The sequence below is a fragment of the Leptonychotes weddellii genome, chromosome 15, assembly GCF_054177405.1.
Source record: "Leptonychotes weddellii isolate Sample4059 chromosome 15, ASM5417740v2, whole genome shotgun sequence".
NCBI lineage: Eukaryota > Metazoa > Chordata > Mammalia > Carnivora > Phocidae > Leptonychotes > Leptonychotes weddellii.
Window position 1 is genome coordinate 42592603 of NC_138383.1, and position 16863 is coordinate 42609465.

Genomic DNA, 16863 nt, shown 5'->3' on the forward strand with positions numbered 1-16863 from the left:
GAACTTTCAAAGAGAAAAACCATGTTGTCACAAAGGAATAAGAACCAGATTAAGATCAGACTTCACATGAGTAGCTCAATGCCAGATGAACATACAGTAATGCCTTAAAAATTCTGAGGGAAGACTGCTTTGAACCTACAATTCTATACTCAGCCAAGTTACTGAGCAAGTATATGGGCAAAATAAAGGCTCTTTCAAGTGTGCATGGCTCAGTTTACCTTCCATATAATCTTAGGAAAAAGTTCTTTGACTAAATAATCCAAATTTTTTTTAAGAGGGTGGGGAGGGGCAGTAGGAGAGGGAGAGAGAGAATCTTGAGTAGGAACCACATTCAGTGCGGAGCCCAATGTGGGGTTTGAACTCACAACCCTGAGATTATGATGTTAGCTGAAATCAAGAGTTGGATGCTTAACCAACTGAGCCACTCAAGTGCCCCAATAATCCAAATATGTTTTTAAATGAATATAATAAAGTAGAAGTGAGATCCAAGAAACTGTAGACTTAACTCATGAGGACAGTGAAAAATAATTGTGGTATTAAAATAAATAAATAAATAAATAAAAGAAAAAAAAGAAAAATAATTGTGGTATGACAGCTGTGGGGCACCCCAGGAAGAAGTCTAGAGCTCAGGGACACAAATTAAAGCAGGGAATCAAAGAGCCCTAAGCTCTTCAAGAAATGGTCTAACACTGCGTGACCTCAGTAGAAGGGTGAGGGTATACGCCACTCTGTTGACAAGAAAGAAATCCTATGACAAAGGCCTCCAAAACTTAAAAAAAGGCTGTACAGAAAAGCCATAGTCTAAAGATGAAGCAAACTAAAATACATGATTTTGATAACTGATGAAAGCAAGAAAAAAATAATACACACCACCTTTTACTTGTAAAAGTCTCTTTCCAGTGGAAGTCTAGGTGTCTACTGGGATATTTCGTCCCCATCCAATGCAGACTATCACTTGGGTCTGCACATAATTCTATACAAACAATCCTAATATCCTAAGTGTTACTTATTGGTTTCTAGACTTTCAGACAAGTTCTAAAACATGAAAGAGATGACGGAACACAATTCAAAGGTTATTTCAGCTCTTGAAAGGCTGCATGAAAGGCAGCATGACGCCATGATTAAGAACTTGAACTCTGAGGGGAGGCCTCTGGGATCAGATCTTAGGCAGTTACTTCCCTGAACTTGGACAAATTCTCTGGATCCCAGTTTCTCTGTCCGTAGATAGGTGGGAAATAGCAGGAAGTACCTCACATGGCATTCCGTGAGTTACTCTTTGTAAAGTGTTTAGAATGGTGCCTGTCCCATGGCATGTGGCTGTTATAAATACCTTATGGGATCTGGGAGGCAACTAAGAAGAGAGATGTAAAGAAATATAAGTACACAATGTTCCTCATCTTTTAACTTAAAGAGATTAAGTTGCAGTGTCTATAAAGTTGATGGGTCAAGGAAGAGAGGTCTACCTTTATTATTTCGGGTCACAAAAGTAACAACCAAGAGAAGGAGAAATAACCACCACCTCAAAGTAGAGGGAGATGTTGTGGAAAGTCAGTGGTAATCCTCATCCTCTCTAACAGGAAGTCAAAGGTGGTAAGAAATGTAGGAATAAAGCTCTGGGGTCAATCATCAGAACTAAAACCAGAAATGGTTCCAAAGTGGCCAGCTCTGGGGAACCGGCCTCAAAAGGAGGAAGCAAATTTATTTTCAGTTTGTAACCCCCTGAACTATGTGAGCATACTATGTGCTGCTTAGTATGAATTGCTTTTATAATAAAACATTAAGAATACATAAAAATTTAAAGGAAGGCAGTGAGAGGAATTTGCCACAAATACAACTGATATAAACAACTTTCGAGTCTAGGGGCGCCTGGGTGGCTCAGTCGGTTGAGTGTCGGACTTGATTTCAGCTCAGGTCATGATCTCAGGGTCCCGAGATGGAGGTCTGTGTCAGGTTCCATGCTCAGTGGGGGGTCTGCTTGAGACTCTCTCTCCCTCTCCCTCTGCCCACCCCCGCCTGCTCACGCTCATTCACTTGCTCTCTAAAATAAGTAAGTCTTTAAAATAAATATAAAATAATTTTCGGGTATAAAGAGTTCATATAAATTGATAAGAAAAAGAACCTCACTAGAGTCCAAACTTATAAACAGGCAAAGGATATAAACAGGTAATTAAGAGAAAACTACTTAAAGATAGCCAACCTCACTAATTAGAAAAAATTAAAATAAAGTACCCATTTTTCGTATGTTCAATTAACAAAGATTTTTGGGGGAAAATACTCATTTCTAACAAAATTTTCTTCATTTGAGATTATATTCTCAAGGATACAATTCTATGTGTTAGGAAGATATTCACTGAAACAATACTGGTGATCATGAAAAACTGAAAACCAAGGCCAAGTCCAGTCACAGTGAAGCAATGATGTGAACAGGGCTATATGCAGGTGCTGATCACACCGAGGCAAATCGGATTTTTAACTGTTCTTCAGAAAAGCCTTTAAAAAATGAAAAATGTTTATGTGAAGATGTCAAGTGGCAAAAAAAAAAAAAGCATCGTACCCCTGAGGAAAAAATTACCCCTTTATTCCCCCCAAACTTAACTGCTCATAGCCTACTGTTAACCAGAAGCCTTACCGATAACATAAACTGTTGATTAACACATATTTTAAATGACTTCTGTATTATGTACTGTCTTTTTACAATAAAGTAAGCTGGGGAAAAAAGTCATTAAAAAGATCATAAAGAAGAGAAAATGCACTTATGGTACTTTACTGGAAAAACTCTACATACAAATGGACCCAGGCAGTTCGAACCTGTGTTGTTCAAGGGGCAACTGTATTTGGATTTAATTCAACCATCTCATTCTGTATGAATTATAATGCTTTCTTTTTTGCTTCGTGATCTTCATTATTTTCACTGCCTTATGTTGGATTGATCTTGTTTTCTTAATTCCCTTTTTTGTCTGGGCCACTGGCTTGGAAATACATTCTATTTCCTCTCTCTCGGTGAGTCCCCTTAAAATGTCAACATGCATACCAACTTTAAAATTTTAACTTAATCAACTATCTCCCACCCTCTTCCCTGATGTCTAGATTGTTTAAACTAAGAAAACCCTCTCCCAATCTCACCTCTTATTACTATTCAGTATTTTATTTCTACCTAATTTTGTACTGTGCAAATTGGTCGCATTTTTTTATTTGTAGTCAGTGCTAGTTTAGAGTTATCCACATTTGTCAATTTCTTTGCTCACCATTGTTCTGATACCAGTGATTCTTTCAGCGACAGTCTGTGATCAGTGATGTCTCTCAGTGTTTTGTTTTTGTTTTTTTTTTAAAGATTTTATTTATTTATTTGAGAGAGAGAATGGAAGAAAGAGCACGAGAGGGGGGAGGGTCAGAGGGAGAAGCAGACTCCCTGCTGAGCAGGGAGCCCGATGCGGGACTTGATCCTGGGACTCCAGGATCATGACCTGAGCCGAAGGCAGTCGCTTAACCAACTGAGCCACCCAGGCGCCCTAATCTGTTCTCTTTATTGAGCCCTAGCTTAGCTGGGTAAGGACTGGCATTGCCCTCCAAACACTTTGATGATATCATTTCACGGTCTTCAGGGTTTTACTGCTGTTATTGAAGGGTGAGTCATCCCACCCTGTTCGTTCCAAAGCCTGTTTTGACTATTTGGGGTCCTTTGCATCTCCATATGAATTTTAGGATCGGCTTGTCCAATCTGCAGGAACGGCCAGTTCAATCACTTTGGGGGGTGCGGCCATGAGACAATACTGGGCCTTCTAATCCATGAACATGGGAAATCTTTTCATTTACTTAGGTATTCTTTCATTTCCTTCAACAACACTTTGTAGTTTTCAATGTACAAGTTTCACCCTTCTTTGGTTCAATTTACTAGTGACTATTCTTTTTGATGGCGGGGCGAATGGAACTGTTTTCTTAATTTCATTTTCAGATTGTTCATTGCTAGTGTTATGGAAATGCAACTGAGTTTTGTGTACTGATGTTGCATCCTGCAACTTTTCAGAACCCATTTATTAGCTCTAGTAATGTCAGAGTGTGTGTGTGTGTGTGTGTGCACACGTGTGCACGCACATGCATCCATGCATATCGCTTAGGGTTTTCTATAGATAAAATCATGTCATCTGCAAATACAGATAGTTTTACTACTTCCTTTCCAATCTGGATGCCTTATATTTTCTTTTCTTGCCTCAAAATTGCCCAGGCTAGAATCTCCAATACAATATTCATTACAATTTTTGAATACTGAGATTCGTGTCTTACTTCAGGTGTGTGTCTCTTATTAAGTGTCTCTGAATATTGCATCCCTAACAGTCTGTTATTCTGTCTGTGTATTTCCTACTGGATGCATGTAAGGACCTAGATCTTTCATACATTCCATCTCTACTTTTTCCCATTTTTATTTATTGTGGTTAAATATACATAAAATGTACCATCTTTAGCACTTTCTCCTTATTACTCTATTAATTTTTATATATTTTTTAGCCATACAGTCACTTTTGTATGTACAGTTTAATGGTATTTTCTTTTAAAGAGATTTTGTTTTTATTTATTTGACAGAGAGAGAGACAGCCAGAGAGGGAACACAAGCAGGGGGAGCAGGAGAGGGAGAAGCAGGCTTCCCGCTGAGCAGGGAGGCCGATGCGGGGCTCGATCCCAGGACCCCGGGACCATGACCTGAGCCGAAGGCAGACGCTTAACGACTGAGCCACCCAGGTGCCCCTACAGTTTAATGGTATTAAATAGATTCATAAGGTTGTGCAACCATCACCAACATCCATCTCCAGAACTTCCTTCATCTTGTGAAACTGAAATAAAAAATTAAATAACTCCCCATTCCTCCCTCCCAACCCCTGGCAACCACCATTTTACTTTGTCTCTGATTTTCACTACTCTTAAGGACCTCATATAAGTGGAATCACACAATATAGGCATACCTTGTTTTATTGTTTGCTTTAGTGCGCTTTGCAGATACTACAATTTTTTACAAATTAAAATGTGGCAACCCTGCGTCAAGCAAGTCTATGAGCACCATGTCTGCATCACATTTTGGTCTTGCAATATTTCCAACTTTTTCATTATTATTATACTTATTAAGATGATCTGTGATCGGTGATCTTTGATGTTACTGTTGTCATTGTTTTGGGACAGCACAAACTGCATCCATTTAAGACAGCAAACCTAACTGAGAAATGTGTGCACTCTGACGACTCCGCAATCAGATGTTCCCCCATCTCTCTTCCCTTTCCTCAGTCCTCCCTCTTCCCTGAGACACAAAAATATTAAAATTAGGGCGCCTGGGTGGCTCAGTTGGTTAAGCGACTGCCTTCAGCTCAGGTCATGATCCGGGAGTCCCGGGATCGAGTCCCGCATCGGGCTCCCTGCTCAGCAGGGAGTCTGCTTCTCCCTCTGACCCTCCTCCCTCTCATGCTCTCTGTCTCTCATTCTCTCTCTCACAGATAAATAAAATCTTAAAAAAAAAAAAATTAAAATTAGGCCAAGTAATAACCCTATAATGGCCTGTAAGTGTTCAAGAGAAAGGAAGAGTCCCTTGTCTCTCACTTGAAATCAAAAGCTAGAAATGATTGAGCTTAGTGAGGAAGACCTCTCAGAAGCTGAGACAGGGCTGAAGGTGAGGCCTCTTGCTCCAGTCAGCCAAGTTGTGAATGCAAAGGAAAAGTTCTTGAAGGAAAGGAAAAGTGCTACACTGAACACACAAATGATAAGAAAGCAAAACAGCCTTATTGCTGATGTGGAGAAAGGTTTAATGGTCTGGAGAGAATGCCAAACCAGCCCCAACATTCCCTTAAGCCAAAGCCTAGCCCAGAGCAAGGCCCTAATGCTCTTCAATTCTGTGAAGGCTGAGAGGTGAGGAAGCCGCTGGAGTAAAGTCTGAAGCTAGCAGAGGTTGGTTCAGGAGGTTTAAGGAAAGAAGCCATCTTCATACCATCGAAGTGCAAGGTGAAGGAACAAGTGCTGATGTGGAAGCTGCAGCAAGTTCTCCCGAAGAATGAGCTAAGATCATTAATGAACACGGCTACACTCAACAATGGATTTTCAGTGTACGTGAAACGGCCTTATATGAGAAGATACCATCTAGAACTTCCATAGCTAGACAGAAGTCAATGTCCGGCTTCAAAGGTCTGACTCTCTTGCTAGGGGCTAACACAGCTGGTGACTAAAGCGGAAACCAATGCTCATTTACCAGTTTGGAATTCCTAGGGCCCTTAAGAATGATGCTAAATCTACTCTGCCTGTGCTCTATCAGTGGAATATCAAAGCCTGGATGACAGCACATCTGTTTACAACATAGTTTACGGAATATTTTAAGCCCACTGTTGAGACCTACTACTCAGAAAAAAAGGTTCCTTTCAAAATATTACTGCACATTGACAATGCATCTGGTCACCCAAGAGCTCTGATGGAGATAGACGGTGAGATTGTTCTTTTGAGGCCTGCTAACACAGCATCCACTCTGCAACCCATGGATCAAGGAGTCATTTTAACTTTCAGGTCTTACTATTTAAGAAATACATTTCATTAGGTTATTGCTGCTACAGACAGTTATTCTTCTGATGGATGTGGGCAAAGTAAATTGAAAACCTTCTGGAAAGGGACTCCTGGGTGGCTCAGTTGGTTAAGTATCTGCCTTTGGTTCAGGTCATGATCTTGGGGTCCTGGGATTGAGCCCCACATCAGGCTCCCTGCTCAGCGGGTAGTCTGCTTCTCCCTCTGACCCTCTTCCCTGCTCATGCCCTCTCTCTCTCTCAAAATAATAATAATAAAATAAAATAAAATAAAAATCTTAAAAAATAAAAAAAAAGAAAACCTTCTGGAAAGGATTCACCAGTCTAGATGCCATTAACATTCATCAACATGGGAAGAGGTCAAAATATCAACATGAACAGGAGTTTGGAAGAAGTTGATTCCAACCTTAATGGATGACTTTGAGGGGTTCAAGACTTCAGTGGAGGAAGTCACTGGAGATGTGGTGGAAACAGCAAGAGAACTAGAAGCAGAAGTGGAGCCTGAACATGGGAATGAATGGCTGCAATCTCATGATAAAACTTGAATGAACAGCTGCTTCTCATGGATGAGCAAAGAATGTGGTTTCTTGAGAGAAAATCTACTCGTGGTGAAGATGCTGTGAAGATTGTTGAAATGACTACAAAGGATTGAGAATATTACATGAACTTAGAAGATAAAGCAGCAGCAGGGTTTGAGAGGATGGACTCCAATTTGGAAAGAAGTTCTATGGTGGATGAAACGCTATCAAACAGCATCCGGTGCCACAGAGAAATCACTCATGAAAGGAAGAGCTAATCAATGCAGCAAACTTCATTGTCTCGTTTTTAAAAATTGCCACGGCCACCCAACCTCTGGCAGCCACCACCCTTCATCAGTCAGCAGCCATCAACATCAAGACAGGACCCTCCACCAGTGAAAAGATTACAACTTGCTGAAAGCTCAGATGATGGTTAGTATTCTTTAGTGATGAACTCTTTTTAATTAGGGCATGTACATTTTTTTAGACATGTGCCATTACACACTTAACAGACTACAGTATAAACATGACTTTTATATGTACTGTACAACAAACAAACAAAAAACCTGTTCATTCACTTTATTGCGATCTTCACTTTGTGGTGGGGTCTGGAACCAAACCTGCACTATCTCTGAGGTATGCCTGTATGACTGGCTTATTTCACTTAGCATAGTGTCCTCAGGGTTCATCCATGTTGTAGCATCCGTCAGACCCTCCTTCCTTTTTAAGGCTGAGTAATCCTCCATTGTTTGTTTGTATCGCGTTCTGCTTCTCCACTCATTTGTCGGTGGACACTTGGGTTGCTTCCACCTTTGGCTCATCAATAATGCCGCTATGAACATGGGTGGGCAGATAGCTCTTGGAGATCTTGCTTTCAGTTCTTTTTATGTATATCCCAAAGTGACATTGCCGATCATATGATCCTTTTAATTTTTTGAGGAACCACTGCACTTTCTGTCCAAAGTGGGTGTGCCATTTTACATTCCCACCAATGGTGCACAAGGGTCCCAATTTTTCTGTACCTTCACCAACACCTGTTAGTTTTGTTTTTTTTTTTAATAGTAGCCATCCTAACGGGTATGAGATGGTATCCCAATATAGTTTTTTTGTAAATATTTCCTAATGATCAGTGATGTTGGGCATATTTTCATGTCCTTATTGTACATCTGAGTATCTTCCTTGGAGAAATATCTATTCAAGTCCTTTGCCCACTTTTGAATCCGGTTCTTTGTTTGCTACTGAGTTTTAGGAGTTCTATGTTCTGGATATTAATCCCTTATCCCATAGGATTTGTGAATACTTTCTCCCATTCCATGGGTTGCCTTTTTATTCTGTGGATATTATCTTCGGATGCACATAATTTGTCAGTTTTCGTGAAGTACAGCTTGTCTGTTTTTTCTTTTGTTGCCCATGCCTTTGGTGTCATGTGTAAGAAATCATTACCAAATCCAATGTCGTGAAGCTTCTGCCTTACGTCTTCTTCTAAAAGTTTTATTGTTTAGGGCTTACATTTAGGTCTTTGATCCACTTTGAGTTAATTTTTGTATATGGTGTGAGGTAAGAGTGCAACCTCATTCTTTTGCATGTGGATGGATATTCAGTTTTCCAGTACCCATTACTGAAAAGACTGTCCTTTCCCCATTGAATGGTCTTGGCATCTTTGTTAAAAATCATCTGATCACGTATGCATGGATTCGTCTTTGTATCTAATTCCATCTATTTATATATCTTTGTTTTATTCTGGAATTTCCATCGATTGGTCTTCAAGTTCATCATTTGATTTTCCAGCTTTAACTAATCTGTTTATGCTATCAAGTATTACATTTCTACGGCTATAATTTGTAATTTTAAAAATCCTACCTGGTGGGTGCCTGGGTGGCTCAGATGGTTAAGCGTCTGCCTTTGGCTCAGGTCATGATCCCGGGGTCCTGGGATCGAGTCCCGCATTGGGCTCCCTGCTAGGCGGGGAGCCTGCTTCTCTCCCTCTGCCTCTGCCTCTCTCTCTCTCTCTGACTTTCATGAATAAATAAATAAAAAAAAAAAAATTAAAAAAAAAATTAAAATAAATAAATAAAAATCCTACCTGGTTCTTTTCCAAATATTGTTCTTTTGGTTTCAGCTCCTTCTTTTGTTTAATGACTTTAAACATAATATTTTTCTATTCCCCGATTATTACTCCCTCATCTCAAGCTCTGACTCTAATTTTTCTGTTTGTTGTATCTGTTCAAACTCTTGCTCATGGTGGGTTATTTCTTTGTATTTTGTAATTTTGATTGTAATCTCACCCCTGTGGGAACTTGTTTTTTTCCATAGGAATAATGAAGAATTATTGCCTTACTGCATCTAACAAAGGAAAGCCTGTGACAAGAAACAGAAAGTGGAATAGTGGTTGCCAGAGGCTGAGGGCAGGGGGAGTGGGTAACTGTGGAATGGGTAGAGTTTAGAGTCTTATGGGATGAAAAGGTTCTGGAGCTTGGCTGCACAACGATGTTAACACGACTAAATTGTGCTCTCTCGTGCACACTCTCAAATAAATTAATGAAAAAAATGGTAAATTTTATGTTATGTGGTTTTTAGCACAATTAAAAATAAAAATAAAACAAAAGGAAGGCTATGATAGAGCAGGTAGAAAAACAGAAGCTCTGAAGATGACAGATGTAGAAGATGGTTACTGTTGACCACATACCTATACACAAGCTCTAGTAGCCCCATTTAAATCTAAAAGCAACACCAAAACCCTCCCTTGATGGGATTCTTTCTCACCATCAACTACCAAACCTCCAGGCAGAACTGTCTACCTCAGCAGCTTCTGCCCCTTCACCATGGTTCTCGCTTCCCATCTAAGGTCTCCGATGACCTGAAAGCTAAGGGACACTTTCCATCCTCACCTTATGGGACCCCGCAGTAACCCTCTACCCAACTGTCATTCCTTCCATGAATGGTTCTTCATTGCTGGCTTCCTGCATGACACGCTCTCTTGATTTTCTTCATTCCACACTGGCCTATCCTCCCTCTTGGCTGAGTTGTCCTATTCCTGACTTCTACATCTTGGGATTTGCTCCTCGACACTCACCCTTTTTATTCTTTAACGATGTCATGAATCCCCACAAAAAACCCGTTTTCATTTTTGAGAATAAAAGAAAAAAACATGGAAACAAAAATGGCCCATAATCCCACTGCCCAGATGGCCTTTGTTGAGCTTTAAAAAAAAAAGAAGAATCAAAAAAAAAGAGGGGGGAGGAGTATCTGCACAGGTTTGGAATATTCCAAAAGAATCAAGAGGTACAAGGCGGTTATTCAAGCCAGAAACTCGGGGGCCGTTTGTGATTCTTCCTATTCATTGCCTTGCCTTCCACATCCAAACCCTGGTCATGTCCTACCAATTCTGCCCTACAACACAACTAACTCACCCACTTTTCTCCCCATCCACCAGCAGCTTCCTTCCGTGCTCACCTGGGTGATTCCAGTAGCCTCCTTCAGAACCCCGCCGAACACCTGTTCTCCCCTAAGCCAGCTTCTACAGGTCACACCTTTCTTTCCTCACGAATCCCTTCAGCCCGGTTCCTATTTCGGGTCCCTGAACACACCATGTGCCCTTTTCCAGCATGGAGCCTTTGCTCAGGCTCTGCAGTCAGCTCTCAGCCTCCGGCTTCCCGGGCTGGCTCCCTCTCCCCTTTCCAGAAGGACTGTTTCCAACTGCCTTCCCTAAAAAGGCACCCATCTCTATTTTTATGCATCTCAGACTTTTTTTTTTTGCTTCTTCTATGGTACGTGCCATATATGTTTGGAATGCCTTCATGTATCTGTTTACTTCTTTGTCTCTGTCTCCCTACCAGACTACAGGCCACGAGAAGGCAGGGACTGTCTCCATCTCTCTCTCTATCGTACCCTAGCACCAACTCCATATTTGTTGAATAAACATGCCAGGCATTGTGCTAAGTGCTTTAACACATTATCTATCCTATTCAGTCTTCACTCCCTACACATGTATTATTTTTTTCCCATTTTGTACATGAGAAAACTGAAGCTCAGGAAGGTTAAGTAATGAGCCCATAGTTGCAGTTGGGGAGCAGCACGGCAGGACTCAAACCCAGCATCTGGCTCCAAAATCCACACCCCCCCCCAAGTATGCTGTGCTCCCTCTCCTGCTGTCTACCTCTCCTCTCTCCTCAGCGCATGGCATGGGATGGCAGGCTGAATGGATGAGTGACAATGGCCCAGCAGAGTTTATGCAGAGAAGGTGCTGGGTCTCACCCCGAAGGTTCTTACCATGTAGGCTGCAGAGGCCAGTTCGTAAATGATGGCCTGGGCCCCAAGCTCTGTCACACTAATCAGTCCTGAAATGTTGGCACAGACACACATAAAACACATCTTAGAAAGTGAGCTAAAGCAAACATTTTCCTTAGGAAACTAGAATATATCTTAATTTAAAAGAAGCGAGAGGGTGTTTGGATAGCTCAGTTGGTTAGGTGTCCACCTCTTGGTTTCCGCTCAGCTCATGATCTCAGGGTCATGATACTGAGCACCGCAGGAGTCTGCTTGAAGGCTCTCTCCCTCTGCCCCTCCCCCCGACTCACATGCTCTCTTTTACTCTCTCAAATAAATAAATCTTAAAAAAAAAAAAAAAAAGAATTTAAAAAGAAGCCAGGATTGGTCCCAGAAGCATAACCCAATGGCACAATTCACTATCCAGGCTGTGCTGAGGAGAGCCCCAGATGTCCAGTTCCAGAAAGCTTCCAAGAACTAGGGCAGCTAAGACCTGATACAGGTTCAACCCATAAGCCCCTGTTCCACCAAGGAACAAAACGTCAGGTTTAAAGTAGAAAACCACGAGGCTCCTAGAGTTGCAGGTCATTGCTTGGGGAGCTGTAGGGTCACAACGTGGGAGGGGAAGAACGGAGGGTATGGAACTCTGTATAGACGTGGTGGGACTACTGGAGTATTCAACTGTCCCCAGAAACTGTAACATCAATCATTATCATCCTCTGTCTCTATTATTTCCTCTATTACTTTACTAGCAATAAGATGGCTAAGGTGAATACCTATGACTGAAATTATTATAGCTGATAGAGCCAAATCAGTCACTCTGTGTTTGTAAATGGTTTAAACACTTGAATGATGCCTAGCAAAAGTCAGCAGAAGCAGAGGGTCTGAGTGAGTCAGGAGACCCAGATTCGGGTTTCTGTTCTCCCTCCCCATGACCTTGCCAAACCTTTTTTTTAACTGCGACCTCCCTTTCCGAACCTATAAAGTGAAGGGCAGTGAGGCCAACCTAAGCCCCACTCAACTTGAACACGCTTACGGTCAAACAAGGGTTTAAACCTATGTTGAAACTTCCATGAGCGCTTGACACAATGGAAAGGAAGGAGAAGTAAGGCCTATGTCTCTTGAGAAGCTCTGGAGACAAGAGTGGCCAGGCTGTTCTGGGATTTCTACTGGATTGTTGACAAACCTGCAAGGAAAGTTCCGATCTCAAAGGTCCACCACTCAATGCACACCATGAACATACTGGGAATAGCCAGCTGGATGTAGGAGCCCCATTCCTGCAAACAGTCCCAAGTCCAACCTGGAGAACAGGGAAGAAAGAAAACAGCTTTTACCTTGCAGCAGTCTCTGATGCCAACAACTCTATTTCACATGCCTGCCTCCTCCAAATGGCCAGAGACTGGGAGTAACCATAGTTGTCCAGAAAAATAATACATTTAAAGAGGTCAAATAAGACCAGAGTTCGAGATGGTGGGAATAGGCCTGGCAATACGTAGTGAAACTGAAGTATGTATATGCCCTCCCACCCACACATTTCACACCTGGGTATAAGTGGCAGAGAGACTTTCAGAGAGCTCTGTAAGAACACATGCAGGCTGTTCACTGAGACAGGTTGTGGTTGTGGGCTACTGGGGGCATCAAAGAGATCATCACTGGGAAGCTAGAGAAGCAAACTATGATCAATGCGTATTACAGTTAAAAGCACAACACCAGATGCATATATGGCAATATGGTTAGATCTGAAAATGTACTGCTCACAGGCAACTAATATAAAAACAGATCCTTCCAACTACATCAAAATTTAAAACTTCTGTGCATCCAAGGACACAATCAACAGAACAGAATCTGGCAGCCCACGGAACGGAAAAAATATTTGCAAATCATGTATCTGATAAGAATATCTGGATATCATAATAACCAGAATATACAAAGAATGACAACAAACAATCCAATTAAAAAATGAGCAAAGGACTTGAATACACATTTCTCCAAAGAAGATACACAAATAGCCAACAAGCACATGAAAGAACGCTCAACATCACTAATCATTAGGGAAATGCAGATCAAAATCATAGTAAGATGATATCTCACACCCATTAGAATGACTTCTTTAAAAAAGAAACAAAAAATAACATGTCTTGGTGAGGATGTGGATAAACTGTAACCCTTGTGCACTACTGGGGGTAATCTAAAGTGGTGCAGCCACTAGAGAAAGAAAGTGTGGTGGTTCCTCAAAAAATTAAAAATAAAAGTATCATATGATCTGGAATATCACCTCTGAGCATACATAAAAAGACTTGAAAGCATGACCTCCAGGTCTGCTGGTATCTGCACACCCACGTTCACAGCAGTATTATTCATAAAAGCCAAGAGGTGGAAGCAGCCCAGATGTTCATCGACAGATAAGTGGATATGCAGAACGCGATACAGACATACGATGGAGTATGATTCAGCCTTAAAACAGGAAGGAGGGTCTGACAGGTGCTACAACAAGGATGAACCCTGAGGACACTATGCTAAGACACAAAAAGACAAATACTGTATATAATTCCACTTATATGAGGTATCTGGGGGAGTCAAAGTCGGACACAGAAAGCGGAATGATGGAATGGTGGTTGCCAGGGGACGGAAGGAGGGGGAACGGGAGTTTCTCTTTAATGGGGACAGAGTTCCAGTTTTGCGGTATGAAAAAGTTCTGTGAGATGAATGCTGGTGATGGTGGCCCTACGGTGTGAATGTCCCTCACACTACTTAACTTACACGCTTAAAAATGGTGAACACCGTAAATTTTATGTTATGTATATTTCACTACGACTTAAAATAACAGAATGTTGTGCTAAGTCAGAGAGGTCAATAAACTTTTTCCATAAAGGGCCAAATAGCAAATATTTTCAGCGTTGCAGGCCAGATGGTCTCTGCCACTGTAGCAATGAGGGAATAGCAACAGGCAATGTGCAAGTGATTTGGGGCGGCTGTGTTCCAACCAAACTTTAGTTACAGAAACAAGCTGTGGTTGCACTGGGTCGGTGGGGTCGTTTGCCAATCTCCATGCCAAATGAAAACAATTTATGGGGGGAAGAAAAGAAATCTAAACTGTAATACTATTAGGCAAATATAAACATACAGAAGGCCCCAAAAAACTACTTTGCATTTTTCAAAGATGCAAATCAAAAGACATATATTAAGCACAGAGAGGGTGCCTTCAGAGAGGAGGGTGGGAAGTGTGAAATGGAGGCAGAAAACACTCTAAAATGGGAGAAGGCCATAATTGCATGTGTGCGCCATGAATTTGAATGTGAGAAACTCAATGCTTTGGATCTAAGGTCCAGGACATGAGAGGGAGAGAAGGGGGAGGGGAAGAAGGCACTGAAAAACACTGAGGAGTTTTGTACATAAGAAAAAAAAAGACACCAACAGCCATCTTGCCACTCACCTTATTGGGTCCCAGGAAAAGAAGAGAGGGTCTGGGGCCCCACCCCATCCCCCCAAATTTGGAGGTGAAGGCTTGATGGGAGAACAACATCAAGAACCAACCAACAAGAGGAACATGGCAGAGAAGTAGGAGACCTATATTTCATCCGGTTCCGGGAATTGAGCTAGATAGGGATCAAACCATTCTGAACACCTACGAACTCAACAGGAGATTGAAGAAAAGAACAGCAGCAACCCTCTGAACAGAAAAGTGACCACTTTCTGGAAGGTAGGACGTGCGGAGAAGGGAATCCAAGGTGATATTCGGGAAGCTAGACGGCGGGGGTCTGAGCCTCCGTTGGCCGCTTCTGGCAAGTGATAGAGCCGTGGAGCACAAAATCGGAACTTCTAGAAGTCGCCTCGGCTGAGGGACGTCACTCTGGTGGCTAAGCGGGGGGTGGAACCCTTGCGGGACAGTGGGGTCTCAGGACCCTCGGGGTCACAGAAAGACCGGGGGTGCCTGAGTGCGGCAGAGCTCCCAGGTATCGGAGCAGGGAAGCCGGCTGCAGAGGCGGACCCCAGGCACGGGCTCTCAGCTCAGGGTTGCCATAAACCGTGATCTGCAGCACAGTCGGGCCCCTGCTCCTCCAGCAGGGACCCAACAAGCGGCAGGTCCGGGGAGACTCACCTTCCTCCACCGGGAGGAGCGGCGCGGGAGCCCACCGCAGGGATCTGCTGGGTTTGGAGACTCCACCCGGGGTCGGGTGACAGAGATAGAAACGCTCGGTCACAGGCCTGGTGAGCACAGAGTGTGGCCGGAGACCGGGGAGATGGGAGTGACTGACGGCTTTTCTCTGGGGGCTCACTGAGGAGCGGGGCCCCGAGTTCTCGGCTCCTCCGGGGCGGAGATTGGGAAGACCGCCAATTACACTCTCGGCCTCCAAAGCTGTACGGAAAGCTTGCAGGGAACAAAAGCTCCAGAGAGCAAACCCGAGCAGATTACTTAGTCCGGATGGGCAAGGGCAGGGCAATTCCGCCTCTGGCGAAGACTTTTGGAAACCACGGCAACAGGCCCCTCCCCCAGAAGATCAGCGACAACAGCCAGCCAAGACCAAGTTTACCGATCCATGTGAACGGCAGAACTCCAGCACTAGGGGAATAATGCACATAGAATCCATGGCTTTTTTCCCATGATTCTTTAGTCTTTCAAAGTTAATTTTTTTTTTCTTTCCTTTTTCAACCACTTTCTTATTTTATCAACTCTTTTTTAAAATCTTTTTTAATTTTCATTTTTACACTTCATTATATTTAATTTATTTTTGTGTGTGTGTTTGTTTGTTTTTCTTTCTTTACAAATTTGGGATGCACTTTCTTCTAACAGACCAAAGTATACCCCAAATCTAATGTTTGGCTTTGTTCTATTCACTTGTCTGATCATATTCTCTTTTATGTTGTTGTTTTCCTTCTTTTTTTTTTTGTTTTCTTAAAGGCTTTTTTTTAAACACTTTTTTTTTTAAGATTTTATTTATTTATCAGAGAGAGAGAGCACGAGCAGGGAGAGGGGCAGAGGAAGAAGCAGGCTTCTCCACTGAGCAAAGAGCCTGATGTGGGACTCAATCCCAGGACTCTGAGATCATGACCCAAGCTGGAGGCAGACATTTAACCGACTGAGCCACCCAGGCGTCCCTGTGAAAGGCTTTTTAAATTTTCATCTTTACAATCAAGAAATGAGCAGAAGACATGAACAGACATTTTTCCAAAGAAGACATCCAAATGGCCAACAGACACATGAAAAAGTGCTCAATATCGCTCGGCGTCAGGGAAATCCAAATCAAAACCTCAATGAGATACCACCTCACACTAGTCAGAATGGCTAAAATTAACAAGTCAGGAAACGACAGATGTTGGCGGAGAAAGGGGAACCCTCCTACACTGTTGGTGGGAATGCAAGCTGGTGCAGCCACTCTGGAAAACAGTATGGAGGTTCCTCAAAAAGTTGAAAATAGAGCTACCATATGATCCAGCAATTGCACTACTGGGTATTTACCCCAAAGATACAAAAGTAGGGATCCAAAAGGGTACGTGCACCCCGATGTTTATAGCAGCAATGTCCACAATAGCCA

General features: G+C 42.4%; 1 protein-coding gene across 7 annotated transcripts in view; it reads right to left on the reverse strand.

Moving 5' to 3' along the window:
• The window catches only part of LOC115937845 (multidrug and toxin extrusion protein 2-like), a 35265-nt gene extending 19090 nt beyond the window's left edge, over positions 1–16175 (reverse strand). For 3 of the 7 annotated variants that reach the window (XR_004073066.2, XR_014140607.1, XR_014140608.1), the window contains exons 1-2: positions 12516–16175; positions 11333–11400 (exon numbers count right to left, since the gene is read on the reverse strand). Coding sequence is in view for 4 of the 7 variants with exons in the window: in XM_031020780.2 (XP_030876640.1) it covers positions 11333–11400; positions 12516–12570 (123 nt within the window). In the remaining 3 variants the exon portion in view is untranslated. The remainder of the gene's footprint in view (positions 1–11332; positions 11401–12515) is intronic. The other 4 variants (XM_031020780.2, XM_031020782.2, XM_031020781.2 and 1 more) reach the window with 4 other exon arrangements.
• Between the last annotated feature and the right edge of the window lie 688 nt (positions 16176–16863).